This window comes from Staurois parvus, unplaced genomic scaffold, assembly GCF_062004578.1.
Source record: "Staurois parvus isolate SC_StPar_1 unplaced genomic scaffold, SC_StPar_1.0 ptg000739l, whole genome shotgun sequence".
Taxonomy (NCBI): Eukaryota; Metazoa; Chordata; class Amphibia; order Anura; family Ranidae; genus Staurois; species Staurois parvus.
The window spans coordinates 255,001-278,410 of NW_028318535.1; the positions used below are offsets into that span (position 1 = coordinate 255,001).

The 23,410-nt window shown below is 37.6% G+C and overlaps 1 protein-coding gene across 3 annotated transcripts in view; it reads right to left on the reverse strand.

Annotated features, from left to right (window-relative positions):
* Nucleotides 1-23,410, reverse strand: part of NHSL2 (NHS like 2) — a 157,845-nt gene that overhangs the window by 17,585 nt on the left and 116,850 nt on the right. For all 3 annotated transcript variants that reach the window (XM_089654082.1, XM_089654080.1, XM_089654081.1), the window contains exons 3-4: nucleotides 6,794-6,945; nucleotides 4,917-5,112 (exon numbers count right to left, since the gene is read on the reverse strand). In XM_089654082.1, coding sequence (XP_089510208.1) covers nucleotides 4,917-5,112; nucleotides 6,794-6,945 — 348 coding nt within the window. The remainder of the gene's footprint in view (nucleotides 1-4,916; nucleotides 5,113-6,793; nucleotides 6,946-23,410) is intronic.

Consider the following 23,410-nt stretch of genomic DNA (forward strand, 5'->3'; position numbering starts at 1 on the left):
CTGGCTGAATATTTAGAAATCTATTTTTTTAGGTGTTGTGCCATTTGCCCTATGCAAAAACAATAAATAGAAAAAAATGATTTACAATTCCATAAAAATGATTACATAAAATTCATTAAAATGGGGGTTATTGTAACCCCCTCCTTTTTTTGCTATGAATTTTATGCAGTTAATAATTTGGAATTGTAAATTGAAATTAAATTACAAAAATGGTGTGAAACCTAGCAAAATCCTAGTATGTGTAGGTTGCTGGGACTTTAAAGTATAATGCACAGCTGTTGTAAAATAGAGTGAAAGCATAGTGATACCACAATGAAATTGGCTGTAAAAATGTTCAGTTGAAGTGTTAAAGTGATGTACACGTAACATATATCAAAATTCTTAGGGGTCTAATTTTTAGGTGTTGTACCATGTGCTGTAAACATTTAATCAACAAGTACAGTTGCAAGAAAAAGTATGTGAACCCCTTGGGATTACGTGGAGTTTTGCATGAATTGGGCATAAAATGTGCTCTGAACGTCATCTAAGTCACAACAATAGAAGAACACAGTCTGCTGAACATAATACTACACAAACATTAGCTGTTGCCATGGTTTAATTGCACATAACATGTAAACATTCACAGTGCAGGGAGGAAAAAGTATGTGAGGCCCTAGCTTAATGACTTCTCCCAGAGCTAATTGGAGCCAGGAGTGAGCCAACCTTGACTCCAATCAGTGTGATGATATTGGATGTGTTGCTGACAGCTGTCCTGCCCTTAAAAAACACAGACCTGTTTTGGGTTTACTGGTTTCAAGAAGCACTGTCTGATGTGAACCATGCCTCGCAGAAAAGAGCTCTCAGAAGACCTACGATCAAGAATTGTTGACTTGCATGAAGCTGGAAAGGGTTACAAAAGTATCTCCAAAAGCCTTGATGTTCATGTGTCCACGGTAAGACAGACTGCCTACAAATGGAGAAAGTTTAGCACTGTTGCTACTCTCCCTAGGCATGGTCGTCCTGTAAAAATGACTGCAAGAGCACAGCGCAGAATGCTGCATGAGGTAAAGAAGAATCCCAGAGTGTCAGCTAAAGACCTACAGAAATCTCTGGCACATGCTAACATTTTTGTTGACACATCTACAATAAGGAAAACATTAAACAAGAATGGAGTACATGGGAGGACACCACGGAGGAAGCCATTGCTGTCCAAAAAGAATATTGCAGCACGTTAGAAGTTTGCAAAAGAGCACCTGGATGTTCCACAGCACTACTGGCAAAATATACTGTGGACAGATGAAACCAAGATTGAGTTGTTTGGGAAGAACACACAACACTATGTGTGGAGAAAAAAAGGCACAGCACACCAACATCAAAACCTCATCCCCACTGTGAAACATGGCGGAGGGAGCATCATGGTTTGGGGCTGCTTTGCTGCCTCAGGGCCTGGACGGATTGTTGTCATTGATGGGAAAATGAATTCCAGAGTTTATCAAGACATTTTGCAGGAAAACGTACGACCATCTGTCCGCCAAGCTGAAGCAGAGGATGGGTGATGCAACAGGACAATGACCCAAAGCATACAAGTAATTCAACAAAACAATGGCTGCAACAGCACAGAATACGCCTTCTGGAATGGCCCAGTCAGAGTCCTGACCTCAACCCGATTGAAATGCTGTGGCATGACCTTAAGAGAGCGATTCACACCAGACATCCCAAGAATATTGCTACACTGAAACAGTTTTGTGAAGAGGAGTGGTCCAAAATGACTCCAGATCGTTGTGCAGGTCTGATCTGCAACTACAGGAAACGTTTGGTTGAGATTATTGCTGCCAAAGGAGGGTCAACCAGTTATTAAGTCCAAAGGTTCACATACTTTTTCCTCCCTGCACTGTGAATGTTTACATGTTATGTGCAATTAAACCATGGCAACATCTAATGTTTGTGTAGTATTATGTTCAGCAGACTGTGTTCTTCTATTGTTGTGACTTAGATGACGTTCAGAGCACATTTTATGCCCAATTCATGCAAAACTCCACGTAATCCCAAGGGGTTCACATACTTTTTCTTGCAACTGTATTTGTAAAGGATAAGGCACCATGTCTGTGTTTCTTTTTTGATGAGAAAAATCTTGAGGAGGTGTTTGAGCAGCAGAAGGAGTGAAGGATCTCAGTGGGGATAGTAGCATGAGAGGAAAGCTGCATTGGAGAAGTAATTGGGAGATATCCACCACTACTGTTATGGTGCAATATACGGTTTATAAGTTCCAATAGTGAACAAAAGCTGGTTAAGCCTTTAAATAGGCTTAGAAGGAGGTGAGTGTATAAGTAAAGCTTTATAAGAAGTCACCGGGAATATTCAACTATTCACCTTGGATTTATTTGGGTGTAGTCACTTTCATCACCAGAGACCAGGGGCGGACTGACCATTTGGAAACTCGGGCATTGCCTGAGGGCCCGGGGTCAGTAGGGGGCCCCATGAGATGCCCCTGGTACCTTTTTCATAGGCTTTTTTGAGTTTGGGCAAGGACACAGAGGCCCCATGATCCCTTATTTCCCGGGGGCCCCATGAGTTGTCAGAGACTCATTTATTTATAATGTTTTTGAATATTGTTTTTGATCACATTATCACTTTGATTATCACTAGAAATTGTTATATTTTTGTACTAATATAATTTTGTTTTATGTATTTGTAAACACGCATAAAAATTTCAATTTTATCACTATTAATTAGGAGCGCGGCACGTATTTTGTTAACAATGTACAGCTACTGTAATGGCTGTAATGAGCAATGCTAGGGTGACTGATATTACAAAGAACCTGGCTGTAAGATCTTTCAATTTCATTGACTAAATATTTTGGGATCTAATTTTGAGGTGTCACACCATCTGCAATATAAATTTAAACAGTAGGTTGAAAAACATTTTTTTTTAACTTACAATTTCATAAAAACAGTTACAAAAAAATAATAAAAAAGGCTTACTTCTCCTTTCTCTAAAAATTGTATGTAATTTTTTTTTTTTTGAATTGTGAATAAAAATGTATTTTTCTATTTATTGTTTAAATTTGTATGGCAAACGGTGTGACACCTAAAAATCCCTATTCCAGTCTACTAGTCTAGTATTTTTGATACTAAGACGTCGTGTCTACATTGATATTATTAGGGACAAGTCTAACAATATAATCCCAGCTAATGGACAGACGTATTTTCCTGGATGAGTGAAAGTTTGAGGACTCTTGTAAACAATTGCTCTGCTGATGCTATTTCAGAGACAGGAAAGTCTTTCCATTTTGTCTGGATCATGTTTCAGGAAATTCTCTAATAATAACTATTTTATGTTTTCTTTAGACAGAACGAGGGGAGAGATAAAGGAATTCACAGGTTATGTCAGGTCTAAGTCTCTGGGCTATCCTGTTTTGGGTTAGTTTGGAGCTAGAAAAATAAAGCCGAAATTTGTGTAGAGGAGGAGGAAAAATAAAAACACAGGAAATCAATTTCTTGGAAGTGGCTCAGACCAGCTAGTCTGGGTATTCTTAATGTATTCAAGAGAAGAACCAAAAATGAGACTGCTTAGGTCTACTTTCAAACCTTTCTCCATGCTGTGGGATGCTAGCTTGGTCGCTACTCTGGTAGGTCTTGCTGGAGTGGACACCACCATGGAAGAGCAACTCCATATTAATGTCCATGGTTTCAGGATAGGATGCCCATCAAGCTCATACAGGTGTGATGGCCAGGTGCCTACAACGGACATCCCTCCCATTAAACGTAGTTTGTTTCCTTGAGAAAAGTTTACAGTAAACTGTATAATTTAAATTCCAGGGTGGACAACCATTCACTTGCAGATCATATGGCAGAAATTGTATTGGTTCTTAACCAATCTGGTATGCTTCAGCTATCTACTGGGGTGATGGAAGACCTGGATTCTCCCAATATGGAGGAAGAGATGATTACCGCCTTGAAAGGGATGAAAAAAGGGATGAGCTCCAGGCCCTGATGGGTTCTCTCCATTATACTATAGCATGTTTTCGGAGATTCTTGCTCCACACTTTGTTCGGGCTTACAGCTTGCTCCTGAAAGGTGAGACTCTGCCTCCCAATGCTCAGCAGGCACATATTACCCTGATCCACAAAGAAGTGAAAGATAATGTGCAAACTATCACCCAATCTCATAGCTAATTGTGGACCTCAAAATGTTTACGAAAATCTTGGCCAATTTGTTGTTGCCCCACATTTCGCACATGGCAACCAAGTGGGCTTTTTGTCCGCTCATGAAGCCAAAGACAATAACACGAGGGTATTCAACCTAATTCACCTGGTCCAATCAAGGGAAATATCAACCATACTCAGGGGCGGACTGACCATTTGGAAACTCGGGCACTGCCTGAGGGCCGGGGTCAGTAGGGGGCCCCATGAGATGCCCCTGGTACCTTTTTCATAGGTATTTTTTTAGTTTGGGCAAGGACACAGGGGCCCCATGATCCCCTATTGCCTGGGGGCCCCATGAGTTGTCAGTCCTCCCCTGACTATACTGATCTCTGTGGACGAGGAGAAGACATTAGACCAGGTTGACTGGGAGTTCTTGAAGGACACCCTCCAAAATATTGGTCTTGGTCTGCATATGCGCAAATGGATCAATGAACTATATTCTTGTCAGTCTACGTCCGTCAAGGTTAATGGAGCAATCTTTCACTTCGAGCAATGGCACAAAACAGGAATGTCACCCCTAATATTTGTCCTTACTCTTGTTTCCTTGAGAAGATCGTAACTAAACTATACATTTTGAATGATTTGGGTCCCATTAGATGGCCCACATTTATAATCCACTGCTGTTCATTAGCATGCTTTGTAGCAGCAGGCGATTTGTCTTCTTTCTTTTATCAATCACTTTGAACAGAACATATATAATGAAATATTTTCACAGATTATTTTTTTACATACCAGATACATTTATGGGCACAATGTTGGTTTGTATGGAATTCGATTGGTGCCACCGTCTCTCTTCTGGTATAGGAAAAGGGAATGCTTTAACCCAGGCTACTTGCTTATCTGGAGTTGTAGGTAAGCTCAGGCATGTTTCTCTTGGTCTCACGCCTACAGTGGTACTTTCATCTTCACTCACCCTTCTGTTGCTTGGCTGTCAACAAAGAAAAACAGGTTTAAGGATAATAATACAAATAATAAAAGTTAATTTCAGAATTGTAGCCCCCAACTTGTTTCCTGAGCAATTCTCGATTGAAGAGTGTTTGATGCCAATATGAATGGTCCTGCTTTCATAAGGGATACAACCCCTACTGAACAACCATGAACGGGTAAAGTCTTTAAACTTCCTAAGAATCAATTAAATTAAAAAGTGTATATTAGTGTATTACAGACCTTCCAGCATTATGAAAAGATGTTCTATGAATATCAAAAGAGTTTAAAATATAAAACACAATATATGGCCAAACGTTTGTAGACACTTGACCATCACACCTAAATTAGCTTGTTGAACATCTATATACAACCTCTATTGTTCTGGGAAGACTTTCCACAAAATTGTGGAAGGTGTTGGTTGGAATTTTTGCGCATTCATCCAAAAGAACCTTTCTGAGATCAGGTAATCATATTGGAGGAGAAGACTTGGCTCACAAATCAGCGTTCCAATTCATACCAAAGGTGTTTTTAGACACCTGGCCATCACACTTATATTGGCTCCTTGGACATCAATGAAAAGCCTTCACTCTTGTGGGAAGACTTTCCACAAGATTTTGGAGAGTGTCTGTGGGAATGTGTGACCATTCAGCCAAAGGTCCCTTTGTGAGGTCAGGTACTGACCTTGGTTGAGAAGTCCTGGCTCACAAATGACATCCCAATTCATCTCAAAGGTGTTCATTAGGGTTGAGGTCAGGACTCTTGCGTTCTTCCACACCAAATTAATCAAACCATGTAAACCATGTCTTTATGGCCAAACAATTGTAGACATCTAACCATTACACCTATATGAGAACTAAATGTGTATATACAAGTTCCTCTTTTCTGAGAAGGCTTTCTACAAGATTTTGGAGAGTGTCTGTGGGAATGTGTGACCATTCAGCCAAAGGTGCCTTTGTGAGGTCAGGTACTGATGTTGGTTGAGAAGTCCTGGCTCAAATATGACATCCCAATTCATCTCAAAGGTGTTCATTAGGGTTGAGGTCAGGGCTCTGTGCAAGACACTTGTGTTCTTCCACACCAAATTGATCAAACCATATCTTTATGGCCAAACAATTGTAGACATCTAACCATTACACCTATATGAGAATTGGACGTGTATATACAAGTTCCTCTTTTCTGAGAAGGCTTTCTACAAGATTTTGTAGCGTGTCTTTGGGAATTTCTGCTTTTTTTTACCCAAAAGAGCATTTGTAGGGTCAGGAACTGATGTTGCGTGAGAAGACGTGACTCCAGTTCATCTCAAATGTGTTCAGTAGGGATGACATCAGAGCTCTGTGCAGGATACTTGAGTTCCTCCACACCAAACTGGTGAAACCATGTCTTTATGGAGCTGTGTACACAGGGGCACAATCATGGTGGAACAGAAAAGGGGCTTCACTAAACTGTTACCACAAGGTTGGAAATGTCTTTATAGGATGTAGTATTATCAGTCCACTTAACAAGAAACATCTGAACTCAATTCCTTAGCGTGGTGTCCACGTTTTTTGGCCATCTAGTGTATGCTATTGTTCAAACTGATTTTGTAATGCCATTAATAAAGTATTATATTTCAAGATATTGACAGTTCTGTATATGCTTCATGTGTGCAAGTTACGACTGTTGGAATAATTTTGGGTACTCACCAGGTAGACAAATTCTAGTCGTCTGAGGTTACTTTTTGTGGGAGTTTCTGGAGGAAGTGTTGCAGATTGTGACAAAGCCGAGTAACGGAAGGTCTGCCCTGTGACTTTAGTATCTAAATAGCGATCTTCAAATTCTTCTGCAAAACAGTCAGCTGTAAAGAGAAAGGGAGGTACAAATTTAAACCCCATGCTTTTGCCTTCCACGGGTTATCTTTGCGGTTCGTTTATAAATAAACTAAATACATAATAAAGCGTACGGTACGTAAAACCAAAAACATTTTCATTTTTGGAAGACCCTGCCAGGTTTTGCTGTCTGTATCGCAGAGACGAATCAGGGAGTTAGAAAAAATGTCTCCAAAGCAGGAGAAAGCCCCCTCTTTTGCAGCCCATACATTCTTCGTCCGAAATTCAAAAACGTTGTTCACTTGGTAATCCGATGGCGCCATCAATGATTTCAAAATCGTCCGACCAAGTCATAAAGTTCACCCCATATAACAGGCGAGACTTCTGTTCCTTCCATATTCTTTTTGGAAAAAAATGATCGTACCATCATTGAGTCGAAAATCGGTCGTTTTTCACAAATTTTCCAACATGCCTGATCACCGAAAAGGGGAGGAACCACGAAAATCAGCCGGTGCTATTGACCCCACTAACAGAGCGAAAATAGGCCGATTATTCTTAGGCCCGGATGAAAAATCGGTTGAATTTTGACCCATGTATAGCCGGCATTAGACTATTCTCGTTGGAACAGATGTCCCCATTAGAAGATTGCTCCTCTATTCCAACTCTAAAATGTTGGATTTCCCATCTCTTTCAGTCCCCCGACAATGTTTACCAGAACACATAGGGAGGGTGAATTTCCTCAGAGGGGGCATAGAAATGAAAACCTAAAAGAGTAGAAACATGAAACCGGATTCAATATATCAGTAGGTGTAGTGTCTCTGGCAGGGGCCGACTGACAGCTCATGGGGCCCCCGGGCAATAGGGGATCATGGGGCCCCTGTGTCCTTGCCCAAACTCAAAAAAGCCTATGAAAAAGGTACCAGGGGCATCTCGTGGGGCCCCCTACTGACCCCGGGCCCTCGGGCAGTGCCCGAGTTTCCAAATGGTCAGTCCGCCCCTGATCTCCTGTAAAGCTTACCTCCACAAAAATGGTGCACCCCTTGAAAGGAGTGCCCAAAGTTTAAGATCCACATGCACAACGTCTAATGAAAGCACCAAACAGAAGGTCTAGGACCCTGTGGCTCAACAATGCATCTCTTTGGTATACAATGAGTGGCTTTCGGACCTCAGCAGTCTGTTGTGGAAACATTGATTAGGGTAACAGCCAGGGGCGGACTGACAACTCATGGGGCCCCCGGGCAATAGGGGATCATGGGGCCCCTGTGTCTTTGCCCAAACTCAAAAAAGCCTATGAAAAAGGTACCAGGGGCATCTCATGGGGCCCCCCTACTGACCCCGGGCCCAAATGGTCAGTCCGCCCCTGGTAACGGCATTGAGCTCTACTAGCCCCATGTCACATGTTTTCAGGTTTGTATTGTCTTCTGCAGCAAATCTGCAGCCAACACTCCTGGCCTTTTGAAGCCCCCTTTAGCTCATACGTTGACAAAGGCTGGTCTAGGAGTTCAAATTCTTTTAATTTTGGTTTTAAAGTGGTTGTAAATTTCAGGCATGAAATATGAACCAACAGGGGCGGACTGACAACTCATGGGGCCCCCGGGCAATAGGGGATCATGGGACCCCTGTGTCCTTGCCCGCACTCAAAGGACACCCAAAAAAGCCTATAAAAAGGTACCAGGGGCATTTCATGAGGCCCTCTACTCACCCTGGGCCCCCGGGCAGTGCCCGAGTGCTTGAATGGTCAGTCCGCCCCTGTGAACGAAGCATATCCTTCATAATGTGCATTTGTTCCAATTAAGAGCACTAAGTGCCATTTCCGTCTGCTGCCTTGTTCCTCTGCTACCAGCAGGGGCGTATTTACCACAAGGCAAACAAGGCATTTGCCTAGGGCGACATATTTCAGGGGTGTTGTGCCGCCCCCCGGAAGAAGGGATGGAAGAAGGGACACATGCAGCATGGGGACCAGGTGGGATCCGAGAGAGGGCTGCGGGCTGCTTGATGGTGTATGCAAAGCTTGACTCTTGTTCCCGGGGATGTCCGGAGCTGTGATGGTGAGTGTCTTCTCTATTTTGTCGAGGTGGGGGCGTGGCCAGTGTATGGGGGGTGGTGGTAGTGGAAGGCTGTCTCGGGTGGGGTGTTGTTTGTCAATGTCAGGCTGTCTTCATGGGGGAGGGGGGGGTTGGTCGGTGTCAGGGTCTCTCCATGGGGGTGGGTAGCTGACTTTTGTGTTGCCTAGGGCAGCACGAAACCTAAATACACCATTGGCCAGTGTATAGGGGGCGGTGGTAGTGGAAGACTCTCTCGGGTGGGGTCGGGGTGTTGTTGGACGATGTCAGGCTCTCTTCATGGGGGAGGGGGTGTTGGTTGGTGTCAGGGTCTCTCCATGGGGGGGGAGACAAAGTTTGTGTTGCCTAGGGCAGCACAAAACCTAAATACACCAATGGCTACCAACATGAATAACTTCTGACAAGTTTTCCTAACACCAAGAGAAAAATGGTGACAGGGGAGGGACCTTCAGCAGATTGACAGCCTCAGCTCTGTTCCTGTGTGCTGTGTGGAGGGGGGGGTGTCTCTTCCTTCCAATCAGGTCTCAGAGCACTCCTCACTGAGCTCTGCATTGTGAAATTTCAGCTTTTTTTCCTTGACAGCTCAGACAAGCTTTATAAATTCTGGATGTAGAGAAGAGAATACTGCAGATAAAAGAGGTACAAATCATGTAGGAGGATTTGTTTCATCTCTGTGTATCACTGGAGGACAGTTATCCAGTCCGCTGGATATACGTAAGGCAGGGGTTGCAAAACTACAAGTCCCATCATGCCGCTGCCTTTGGGATTCATGCTTGTAACTGTCAATCTTGCAATGTTTCATGGGACTTGTTTTTGACAACAGCAGGAGGGCCACCAGTTTGACACCCGTGATGTCAGGGTTTACAGCCACTTTAATTCATAACATAAAAAAAATTAAACAGCCAACTAAAAAAAATTAAACAGCCAACTCGTTTCAGGGACTCAAAGATCCCATCCTTCTTCAGAGCTAAAAATACATATATGGCTGTAAACATACTGTATACCAGTTTAATTCTGATTAAAGGTTATCAACTCATACTGTACAAATATATAGATATAAAAATCACTTACAACTGATAATAATATTAATAATAACAATAAGAATAACAAATGTTAATAATAATTATTATTATTATTGTTATTATTATATTTATGAGTCCTATAGATTATATAAATGGAGCAGATCTCTAGGTGAGATACATATATAGATATAAAAATCATAAAGTTATCAAAGTTATGTCATACATACAAAATCACGTAAAAAAAAAATATTCACTTACAACTGATAATAATAACAATTATTATTATTATTATTATTAATTTTTTTTTGAGTCCTATAGATTATATAACAAAAGCAGATCTTTTGATGAGATAAATATGTAGATATAAAAATCATAAAGTTATTAAAGTTATGTCATACATACAAAATCATGTAAAAAAAAAATATTTACTTACAACTGATAATAATAACAATTATTATTATTATTAATTTTTTTTGAGTCCTATAGATTATATAACAGAAGCAGATCTTTTGGTGAGATAAATATATAGATATAAAAATCATAAAGTTATCAAAGTTATGTCATACATACAAAATCACGTAAAAAAAAAATTCACCTACAACTGATAATAATAACAATTATTATTATTATTAATTTTTTTTGAGTCCTATAGATTATATAACAAAAGCAGATCTTTTGATGAGATAAATATGTAGATATAAAAATCATAACGTTATCAAAGTTATGTCATACATAGAAATCACGTAACAAAAATATTCACTTACAACTGATAATACTAATTATTATTATTACTGTTATCATTATTATTTTTGAGTCCTATAAATTATATAACAGAAGCAGATCTTTTGATGAGATAAATATATAGATATAAAAATCATAAAGTTATCAAAGTTATGTCATACATACAAAATCACGTAAAAAAAATATTCACTTACAACTGATAATAATAATAAAAATTATTATTATTATTTTTGAGTCCTATAGATTATATAACAGAAGCAGATCTTTTGATGAGATATATATAGATATAAAAATCATAAAGTTATCAAAGTTATGTCATACATACAAAATCACATAAAAAAAATATTCACTTACAACTGATAATAATAACAATTATTATTATTATTATTTTTGAGTCCTATAGATTATATAACAGGAGCAGATCTTTTGATTTGATAAATATATAGATATAAAAATCATAAAGTTATCAAAGTTATGTCATACATACAAAATCACGTAAAAAAAAATATTCACTTACAACTTATAATAATAATAAAAATTATTATTATTATTTTTGAGTCCTATAGATTATATAACAGAAGCAGATCTTTTGATGAGATATATATAGATATAAAAATCATAAAGTTATCAAAGTTATGTCATACATACAAAATCACGTAAAAAAAATATTCACTTACAACTGATAATAATAACAATTATTATTATTATTATTTTTGAGTCCTATAGATTATATAACAGAAGCAGATCTTTTGATGAGATATATATAGATATAAAAATCATAAAGTTATCAAAGTTATGTCATACATACAAAATCACATAAAAAAAATATTCACTTACAACTGATAATAATAACTATTATTATTATTATTATTTTTGAGTCCTATAGATTATATAACAGGAGCAGATCTTTTGATTTGATAAATATATAGATATAAAAATCATAAAGTTATCAAAGTTATGTCATACATACAAAATCACGTAAAAAAAATATTCACTTACAACTGATAATAATAACAATTATTATTATTATTATTTTTGAGTCCTATAGATTATATAACAGGAGCAGATCTTTTGATTTGATAAATATATAGATATAAAAATCATAAAGTTATCAAAGTTATGTCATACATACAAAATCACGTAAAAAAAATATTCACTTACAACTGATAATAATAATAAAAATTATTATTATTATTTTTGAGTCCTATAGATTATATAACAGAAGCAGATCTTTTGATGAGATATATATAGATATAAAAATCATAAAGTTATCAAAGTTATGTCATACATACAAAATCACATAAAAAAAATATTCACTTACAACTGATAATAATAACTATTATTATTATTATTATTTTTGAGTCCTATAGATTATATAACAGGAGCAGATCTTTTGATTTGATAAATATATAGATATAAAAATCATAAAGTTATCAAAGTTATGTCATACATACAAAATCACGTAAAAAAAATATTCACTTACAACTGATAATAATAACAATTATTATTATTATTATTTTTGAGTCCTATAGATTATATAACAGGAGCAGATCTTTTGATTTGATAAATATATAGATATAAAAATCATAAAGTTATCAAAGTTATGTCATACATAGAAATCACGTAAAAAAAAAATTCACTTACAATTGATGATAATAATAATAATAATTATTATTAATTTTTTTTTTAGTCCTATAGATTATATAACAGAAGCAGATCTTTTGATGAGATAAATATATAGATATAAAAATCATAAAGTTATCAAAGTTATGTCATACATAGAAATCACGTAAAAAAATATTCACTTACAACCAGGGGCGGACTTGACCATTTGGAAACTCGGGCACTGCCCGAGGGCCCGGGGTCAGAAGGGGGCCCCATGAGATGTCCCTGGTACCTTTTTCATAGGCTTTTTTGAGTTTGGACAAGGACACAGGGACCCCATGATCTCCTATTGCCCGGGGGCCCCATGAGTTGTCAGTACGCCCCTGCTTACAACTGATAACAGTAATAATAATAATTATTATTATTATTATTTTTGAGTCCTATAGATTATATAACAGGAGCAGATCTTTTGATGAGATAAATATATACATATAAAAATCATAAAGTTATCAAAGTTATGTCATACATAGAAATCACGGAAAAAAAATATTCACTTACAACTGATAATAATAATTGTTATTATTATTATTATTATCGAGTCCTATAGATTATATAACAAGAGCAGATCTTTTGACGAGATAAATATATATATATATAAATGATAAGGTTATCAAAGTTATGTCATACATAGAAATCCCGTAAAAAAATATTCACTTACAACTGATAACAGTAATAATAATAATAATTGTTATTATTATTATTATTATTTTTGAGTCCTATAGATTATATAACAGAAGCAGATCTTTTGATGAGGTAAATATATAGATATAAAAATCTTAGTTATCAAAGTTATGTCATACATAGAAATCACGGAAAAAAAAATATTCATTTACAACTGATAATAATTGTTATTATTATTATCGAGTACTATAGATTATATAACAAGAGCAGATCTTTTGATGAGATAAATATATATATATAAATGATAAGGTTATCAAAGTTATGTCATACATAGAAATAACATAAATATTCACTTACAACTGATGATAAAATTAATAATAATAATAATAATTGGTAATATTATTATTATTATTATTTTTGAGTCCTATATATTATATAACAGGAACAGATTTTTTGATGAGATAACATTATTAAAATATATATAAAATGAATAGTTTTAACAAAAAATGCACTGGGAATGGAGAAAAATATAAAAAAATGAATTGAAAAATTTAAAACTCAGACTTGATTACTAATGACGTTATGCCGATATAATAATCAAACTTCCTCCATCCATGTTACCAGTCCGGCACAGCCGCAGTCTCACACTTGCCTTTTCCCCATTATAATAGCCCTGCACTGTACATGATGACGTTAAGGAACCTTCAAAGACTGTCCACAACCCAGATCTTTGGGAAGAGGGGGAACACATACCTGAATATATAATAATAATTTTTTTTGCCTTATATCCAGCTTTAAACTGCCTGTCATTATTCCATTCTTTATGTCCACCCCCTCTATATATTTTTATAAGCATAATAAATTAATAAATCAATAATCCAACAAAAATAAAACGAAAACACTAGCTGTCTTTTTTTTTTTTTTTTTTTCCCCCATCGGTGCAGCAGCATCTGGGTGGCAACAACAGAAAAGCTGATGATGAAGATAAAAATAGAATTTCTTTTTCTTGTGTCACTGCAGTGTGAGAGCATCACGAGTAGAAGCCAGAGGCCGGGAGATCAGCGGCAGAGCCAGGGCTGCAGCAGCAATTTTATCGAATCTTTTGTTACTTAAAAAATCATCCAATTGTCTGCCGACTCCTATGCAGTATGTAGGGATGTGTCTTTATGTTTAGTATGTGTTTATATAAGCAGGCAGGACAGGGAGGGGTAGTGATAGTCCTGGGTGATGGTTCTCAGTAGGAAAAATTGAGGGTTCTCATTTCCCTAACATTTCAGCAATTTCAGAAATTACATGATGCCATTTCCATTTGAAGGCCAAAAAAAAAAAAAAGTGGTCTTGTGATGGGTTTTAAGGGCACATTGGGTTTTAAATGGCTCTTGAGGATTACAGAAGCTCCTTTTGACAATCCTTTTAACAAAAATATCTCCTTATTAGCATATTATTTTATCATAGTATTTATCATATTATTTTATTATATTATTTATCATGTTATTCTGTATTATCATTTAATTATTATTATTATTTATCATAATAATAATATCAATATTGTTTAATATAATTTATATTACGTGATCACATTATTATAGCATATTATTTATCATTTTATTTTATATTAAGAATCATAATTAATATTATTACTACTATCACAATTATTAATTATCATAATAATCATAATAATACAATTATTATTTTATATGATTTATTTTATGTGATCATATTATTTTAGTATATTATATTATTTTATATTATTAATCATAAAAAAGTATTAATACTATTAAGATTTTACATATTATTTATCATATTATCTTATTTTATAATAACAATTATTATTATTACTATTATTAATCATAATAATTATAATATTATTTGATATGATTTGTTTTTACATGATATTATTTTATCATAGTATTTATCATATTATTTTATTATATTATTTATCATGTTATTCTGTATTATCATTTAATATTTATCATAATAATCATAATAATATCAATATTGTTTAATACCATTTATATTACGTGATCACATTATTTTAGCATATTATTTATCATTTTATTTTATATTAAGAATCATAATTAATATTATTACTACTACTATTGCCATTATTGTTAATTATCATAATAATACAATTATTATTTGATATGATTTATGTGATCAGATTATTTTAGTATATTATATTATTTTATAATATTAATCATAAATAATAATTAATACTACTAAAATTTTGCATATTATTTATCATATTATCTTATTTTATAACAATTAATATTATTACTATCATTATCAAACATAATAATTATAATAATATTATTTGATATGATTTTTTTTTACATGATATTATTTTAGCATACTATTTATCATATTATTTGATTATATTATTTATCATGTTATTCTGTATTATCATTTAATTATTATTATTTATCATAATAATCATAATAATATCAATATTGTTTAATATAATTTATATTATGTGATCACATTATTTTAGCATATTATTTATCATTTTATTTTATATTAAGAATCATAATTAATATTATTACTACTACTATCGCCATTATTGTTAATTATCATAATAATCATAATAATACAATTATTTTTTGATATGATTTATTTTATGTGATCATATTATTTTAGTATATTATAATATTATTTTATTAATCATAAATAATTATTAATACTACTAAAATTTTGCATATTATTTATCATATCTTATTTTATAATAATAACAATAAATATTATTACTATCATTATTAATCATAATAATTATAATATTATTTGATATGATTTTTTTTTACATGATATTATTTTAGCATACTATTTATCATATTATTTTATTATATTATGTATCATGTTATTCTGTATTATCATTTAATTATTATTATTTATCATAATAATCATACTAATATCAATATTGTTTAATATAATTTATATTACGTGATCACATTATTTTAACATATTATTTATCATTTTATTTTATATCAAGAATCATAATTAATATTATTACTACTACTATCGCCATTATTAATTATCATAATAATCATAATAATACAATTATTTTTTGATATGATTTATTTTATGTGATCATATTATTTTAGTATATTATAATATTATTTTATATTATTAATCATACATATTTATTAATACTACTAAAATTTTGCATATTATTTATCATATTATCTTATTTTATAATAATTACAATTATTATTATTACTATCATTATTAATCATAATAATTATAATATTTGATATGATTTTTTTTTTTACATGATATTATTTTAGCATACTATTTATCATATTATTTTATATTAATAATAATTATCATCATCATCAGTCATAATGACAATCATAATAATATTATTATTTGATATTATTTATTTTTAATGACTTTATTATTTATCATACTTTGTTATATTATCATTATATTGTATTTAGTTTTAATAATGATAATAATAATATTAATATTTTACATCATATTATTTAACCATAATGTTTAGTAAATGATATACTCTGTTATATTTTCCGTTTGTATTTATTATTTCAATAATTATTATTGCTACTACTAGCATCTGATATTCCTTTTTTTTTAATAATTGTATTTTATCATATTGTTATACTATTTTATATTATCATGTATTATTATTATCAAATAAATATTTTATCACAATATTGATCATATGTTTTTGTTATATTATTTACCGGGTTTATCACAATGTTTTGAATTATTGATATCTTACATGAGGCTCCCAATCAGAGTTTCCATTTACATCAGGGTCCCCATCGGAGAACCCCCTTACATCAGAGCTAACATTAGCAGCCCCCCCTTACATCAGAGGTGCCCCTCAGAGTCCCCACACTCACATCAGGGTTCCTATCCGAATCCCCCTCTACTTTAGGGTCCCCATCAGAGCCTCCATTTCTTCAGGGTTCCCATCAGAGTCCCCGTGTTCATCAGGGTCCCCATCAGAGTCCCCAGCTACATCAGAGTCCCCACTTACATCAGAGGCCCACCTTACATCATGGTTCACTTTAGAGTCTCCTCCTATATCAGGGTCCCCATCAGAATCCACCCTTACATCAGGGTTCCCTTTAGAGTCCCCATTCACATCAGGGCTCCTATCCGAATCCCCCTCTACTTTATGATCCCCATCAAAGCCTTCATTTCTTCAGGGTTCCTATCAGAGTCCCTGTCTACATCAGGGTCCCCATCAGAGTCCCCCCTTACATCAAGGTCCCCATCAGAGTCCCCGCCTACATTAGAGTCCCCAACAGAGTCTTCACTTACATCAGAGTCCCCCCTTACATCAGGGTCCACATCAGAGTCCCCCTTACATCAGGGTTCACTTTAGAGTTCTCACTCACATCAGGGTTTCTATCAGAATCCCCCCCCCCTACTTTAGGGTCCCCATCAGAGCCTCCATTTCTTCAGGGATTCTATCAGAGTCCCCATCTACATCAAGGTCCTCATCAATTCCCTGACTACATTAGGGTCCCATTAAAGTCCTCACTTACATCAGAGTCCCCCTTACATCAAGGTCCCCATCAGAGTCCCCAACAGAGTCTTCACTTACATCAGAGTCCCCCCTTACATCATGGTTCACTTTAGAGTCCCCTCCTACATCAGGGTTCCCTTTATATTCCCCACTCACATCAGGGTTTCTATCCGAATCCCCCTCTACTTTAGGGTCCCCATCAGAGCCTCCATTTCTTCAGGGTTCCCATCAGAGTCCCCGTCTACATCAAGGTCCCCATCAGAGTCCCCGCCTACATCAGATTCCCCAACAGAGTCTTCACTTACATCAGAGTCCCCCCTTACATCAGGGTCCACATCAAAGTCCCCCCTTACATCAGGGTTCAATTTAGAGTCCCCACTCACATCAGGGTTCCTATCAGAATCCCCTCTTACTTTAGGGTCCCCATCAGGGCCTCCATTTCTTCAGGGTCCCCATCAGAGTTCCCCTTACATCAGGGTCTCCATCAAAATCCCCGCCTACATCAGGGTCCCCATTAGAGTCCTCACTTACATCAGAGTTCCCCCTTACATCAAGGTCCCCATCAGTGTCTCCACCTACATCAGGGTTCCCATTAGAGTCCTCACTTACATCAGAGTTCCCCTTTACATCAAGGTCTCCATCAGTGTCCCCACCTACATCAAGGTCCCCATCAGAGTCCCCAACAGAGTCTTCACTTAAATCAGAGTCCCCCCTTACATCAGAGTCCACATTGGTGACAAGAAGCTGTGTTGGAGACTGCATGGGAGGGGAGAAGTGGAGACCACAGATGGCCTCTGCTGATCTGAATTCTTAATCTGTGCACATTGAGGACACACCATTGACTCTAGCTGGGGGACAGACAAAATCTTGTAGTAGGTGGGATCCATACCTCCCTACTTTTCGAGATGAGAACGAGGGACACCTACAGTATTAACAAAAGTATGTAGGTATAGGACACACCCCCTGCCACGCCCCCATAAAAGAGAATTATACAAAAAATAATTTGTTAAACCCACAAGTGCTTTTTTTTTTTTTTTTTTTTTTTTAACCAATGCTATTTCTTTATATGAGCTTTCTAAATTTACAAATGCAGCCATTTAGAAGTTGGATGAAAGGTTTTGCACTGGGAAACGCTTTTTTAAAGATGAAAAATTGCATTTTATATACAACTCAATAGATCAAACCAGAATGAGGGACATACAGTTGCAAGAAAAAGTATGTGAACCCCTTGGGATTACGTTGGAGTTTTGCATGAATTGGGCATAAAATGTGCTCTGAATGTCATCTAAGTCACAACAATAGAAGAACACAGTCTGCTGAACATAATACTACACAAACATTAGATGTTGCCATGGTTTAATTGCACATAACATGTAAACATTCACAGTGCAGGGAGGAAAAAGTATGTGAGGCCCTAGCTTAATGACTTCTCCCAGAGCTAATTGGAGCCAGGAGTGAGCCAACCTTGACTCCAATCAGTGTGATGATATTGGATGTGTTGCTGACAGCTGTCCTGCCCTTAAAAAACACACACCTGTTTTGGGTTTACTGGTTTCAAGAAGCACTGTCTGATGTGAACCATGCCTCGCAGAAAAGAGCTCTCAGAAGACCTACCATCAAGAATTGTTGACTTGCATGAAGCTGGAAAGGGTTACAAAAGTATCTCCAAAAGCCTTGATGTTCATGTGTCCACGGTAAGACAGACTGTCTACAAATGGAGAAAGTTTAGCACTGTTGCTACTCTCCCTAGGCATGGTCGTCCTGTAAAAATGACTGCAAGAGCACAGCGCAGAATGCTGCATGAGGTAAAGAAGAATCCCAGAGTGTCAGCTAAAGACCTACAGAAATCTCTGGCACATGCTAACATTTTTGTTGACACATCTACAATAAGGAAAACATTAAACAAGAATGGAGTACATGGGAGGACACCACGGAGGAAGCCATTGCTGTCCAAAAAGAATATTGCAGCACGTTTGAAGTTTGCAAAAGAGCACCTGGATGTTCCACAGCACTACTGGCAAAATATACTGTGGACAGATGAAACCAAGATTGAGTTGTTTGGGAAGAACACACAACACTATGTGTGGAGAAAAAAAGGCACAGCACACCAACATCAAAACCTCATCCCCACTGTGAAACATGGCGGAGGGAGCATCATGGTTTGGGGCTGCTTTGCAGCCTCAGGGCCTGGACGGATTGTTGTCATTGGGAAAATGAATTCCAGAGTTTATCAAGACATTTTGCAGGAAAACGTACGACCATCTGTCCGCCAACTGAAGCTCCGCAGAGGATGGGGGATGCAACAGGACAATGACCCAAAGCATACAAGTCATTCAACAAAACAATGGCTGCAACAGCACAGAATACGCCTTCTGGAGTGGCCCAGTCAGAGTCCTGACCTCAACCCGATTGAAATGCTGTGGCATGACCTTAAGAGAGCGATTCACACCAGACATCCCAAGAATATTGCTACACTGAAACAGTTTTGTGAAGAGGAGTGGTCCAAAATGACTCCAGATCGTTGTGCAGGTCTGATCTGCAACTACAGGAAACGTTTGGTTGAGGTTATTGCTGCCAAAGGAGGGTCAACCAGTTATTAAGTCCAAAGGTTCACATACTTTTTCCTCCCTGCACTGTAAATGTTTACATGTTATGTGCAATTAAACCATGGCAACATCTAATGTTTGTGTAGTATTATGTTCAGCAGACTGTGTTCTTCTATTGTGACTTAGATGACGTTCAGAGCACATTTTATGCCCAATTCATGCAAAACGCCACATAATCCCAAGGGGTTCACATACTTTTTCTTGCAACTGTATGATGAGCAAAGCAGGACAGAGGGGCTCTAAATCAGGGACGGTCCCTTGAAATCAGGGACAGTTGGGAGTTATGGGGACGTGGCCCTCGGGCCGTTTTTGGACTAATGCATTCTTGAAGGCCATGCAGTGAAATCAGATACAAGGAAGATAAAACAGCTCCTCCTTATCTTCATATATACATTCTATAAGTTTACTTAGCAACAAAATTAGTAAATATTTTTTAAAAGAAAAAAAAAATGTGACTTCCTGTTCCCCGTATCTGATGAAGTGCTAACTGCGGAGATCGGCCACTGCCAGCATTATTCGTCCTAATTCTATCTGGAGGAGATAATTTTGTAACAACGCTAAAAAAGGAGAACTTACACCAACATTTGTAGAAGAAGTGATAGAAGGATCTTACATGGGAGCTGCTTAGCACTGGATACAAATATAGGTCCTCCATCCAAACACACACTATATTGCCAAAAGTATTGGTTGGCCGCCCTTTCCACGCACATGAACATTAATGGCCCCCCAGTCTTAGTCCGTAGGGTTCAATATTGAGTTGGCCCCGCCCTTTGCGGCTATAACAGCTTCAACTCTTCTGGGAAGGCCGTCCACAAGGTTTAGGAGGGTGTCTATGGGAAGGGTTGACCATTCTTCCAGAAGCACATTTGTCAGGTCAGGCACTGATGTCGGGGGAGGGGGCCTGGCTCTCAGTCTCCGCTCTAATTCATCCCAAAGGTGTTCTATGGGGTTGAGGTCAGGACGCTGTGCAGGCCAGTCAGGTTTCTCCATCCCGAACTGGCTCCTCCATGTCTTTATGGACCTTGCTTTGTGCACTGGTGGGCAGTCATGTTGGAACAGGAAGGGGCCGTCCCCAAACTCTTCCCACAAAGTTGGGAGCATGAAATTGTCCAAAATGTCACCTTAAGAGTTCCCTTCACTGGAACTAGGGGGCCAAGCCCAACCCCTGAAAAACAACCACACTCTTTAATCCCCCCTCCACCAAACTTTACACTTGACACAATGCAGTCAGGCAAGTACTGTTCTACAGGCAACCACCAAACCCAGACATGCCAATCAGATTGCCAGTCAGAGAAGCGTGATTGGTCGCTCCAGAGAACACGGCTCCTCTGCTCTAGAGTCCAGTGGCGGCGTGCTTTACACCCCGGCATCCAATGCTTAGCATTTGTAATCTAAAAAATGCAGCGCTGAAATTATATTGACCATCAAGTGCAAGCAAAATGTTCAAAATGAAATGTTCAAATATATTATTCTTTCATATAACAAATTAGAAGTCCTGTTAATGAGAAAGCGTTCCAAAATTGCAGTGGCCAAGGTGATGTAATACACTCCTGGTTACTCCATAGGGTGATAGTACAATAATGCACTTACCAGAAGTACATACAAACTAGGCGTTGTATGTAAATAATCCGTGGAGACTTCAGGGTCTGGTCACCGGAATGGCGTCCTCTAGGGCTGCAGCAGACTCCCAGGGATGGTGTCACTCACACTTGGGGGTCATCATAAGCACACCAGAAGGTCCACCGCCGTTCAGACTCCAGGATCCACTCCTCCCTAGTTAGCTCGAGATAAACGAGCTCCGGGAGGCAAAATGGAACTAATAGTGTAATCTCGTTTATTAGATCCAAAGGTTGTATAAAATTGCAGGGCGCTCACATGCGCAACAGTAAAGAGGTTATTCCGTCAAACCTTCAAAAAGCATAAAATTCAAACATCTGGAAGAAACAGCGTCAAAATAGGGGATTCCCCTGACATGTTTCGTGCGAAACGCACGTTATCAAAGGTCGCACGAAACATGTCAGGGGAATCCCCTATTTTGACGCTGTTTCTTCCAGATGTTTGAATTTTATGCTTTTTGAAGGTTTGACGGAATAACCTCTTTACTGTTGCGCATGTGAGCGCCCTGCAATTTTATACAACCTTTGGATCTACCGTATATACTCGAGTATAAGCCGAGTTTTTCAGCACATTTTTTGTGCTGAAAAACGACCCCCTCGGCTTATACTCGAGTCAACGTCAAGGGGGGCACGTACAGGGGTGGGCAGAGGGCTGCTGTCTCTTACTTGGCTCCCACGATGATCCATTCAGGAAGCGCTGCTCCTTCCGTCACTCCGGCCACTCCCTCACTCCTGCCGCTCGGCTCCGCCTCCTCACCGGTGATTGGCCACCAGAACTGTAGCTCAGGAAAGGTACACAGGCGGCCAATCACGGGCGAGGAGGCGGAGCCGAGCGGACCCGCGAAAATCGAGTGAGGGAAAAGCCGGTAAGTGTGCAGTGCAGAGGTGCTGCTGCAACCACATATGCTGACAGGGGTCAGCAAGTGTCATTGGTGTCAGTGGGAGGAATAGTGCCGCATCATTGGTGTCACTGATACTAATGATGGGGCATTATTCCTCCCACTGACACCAACGATGGGGCACTATTCCTCCCACTGACACCAATGATGGGGCACTATTCCTCCCACTGATACTAATGATGGGGCATTATTCCTCCCACTGACACCAACGATGGGGCACTATTCCTCCCACTGATACCAATGATGGGGCACTATTCCTCCCACTGATATCAATGATGGGGCACTATTCCTCCCACTGATACCAATGATGGGACACTATTCCTCCCACTGATACCAATGATGGGGCACTATTCCTCCCACTGACACCAATGATGGGGCACTATTCCTCCCACTGATACCAATGATGGGGCTCTATTCCTCCCACTGACACCAATGATGGGGCACTATTCCTCCCACTGATACCAATGATGGGGCACTATTCCTCCCACTGATACCAATGATGGGGCACTATTCCTCCCACTGACACCAATGATGGGACACTATTCCTCCCACTGACACCAATGATGGGGCACTATTCCTCCCATTGATACCAATGATGGAGCACTATTCCTCCCACTGACACCAATGATGGGGCACTATTCCTCCCACTGATACCAATGATGGGGCACTATTCCTCCCACTGACACCAATGATGGGGCACTATTCCTCCCATTGATACCAATGATGGAGCACTATTCCTCCCACTGACACCAATGATGGGGCACTATTC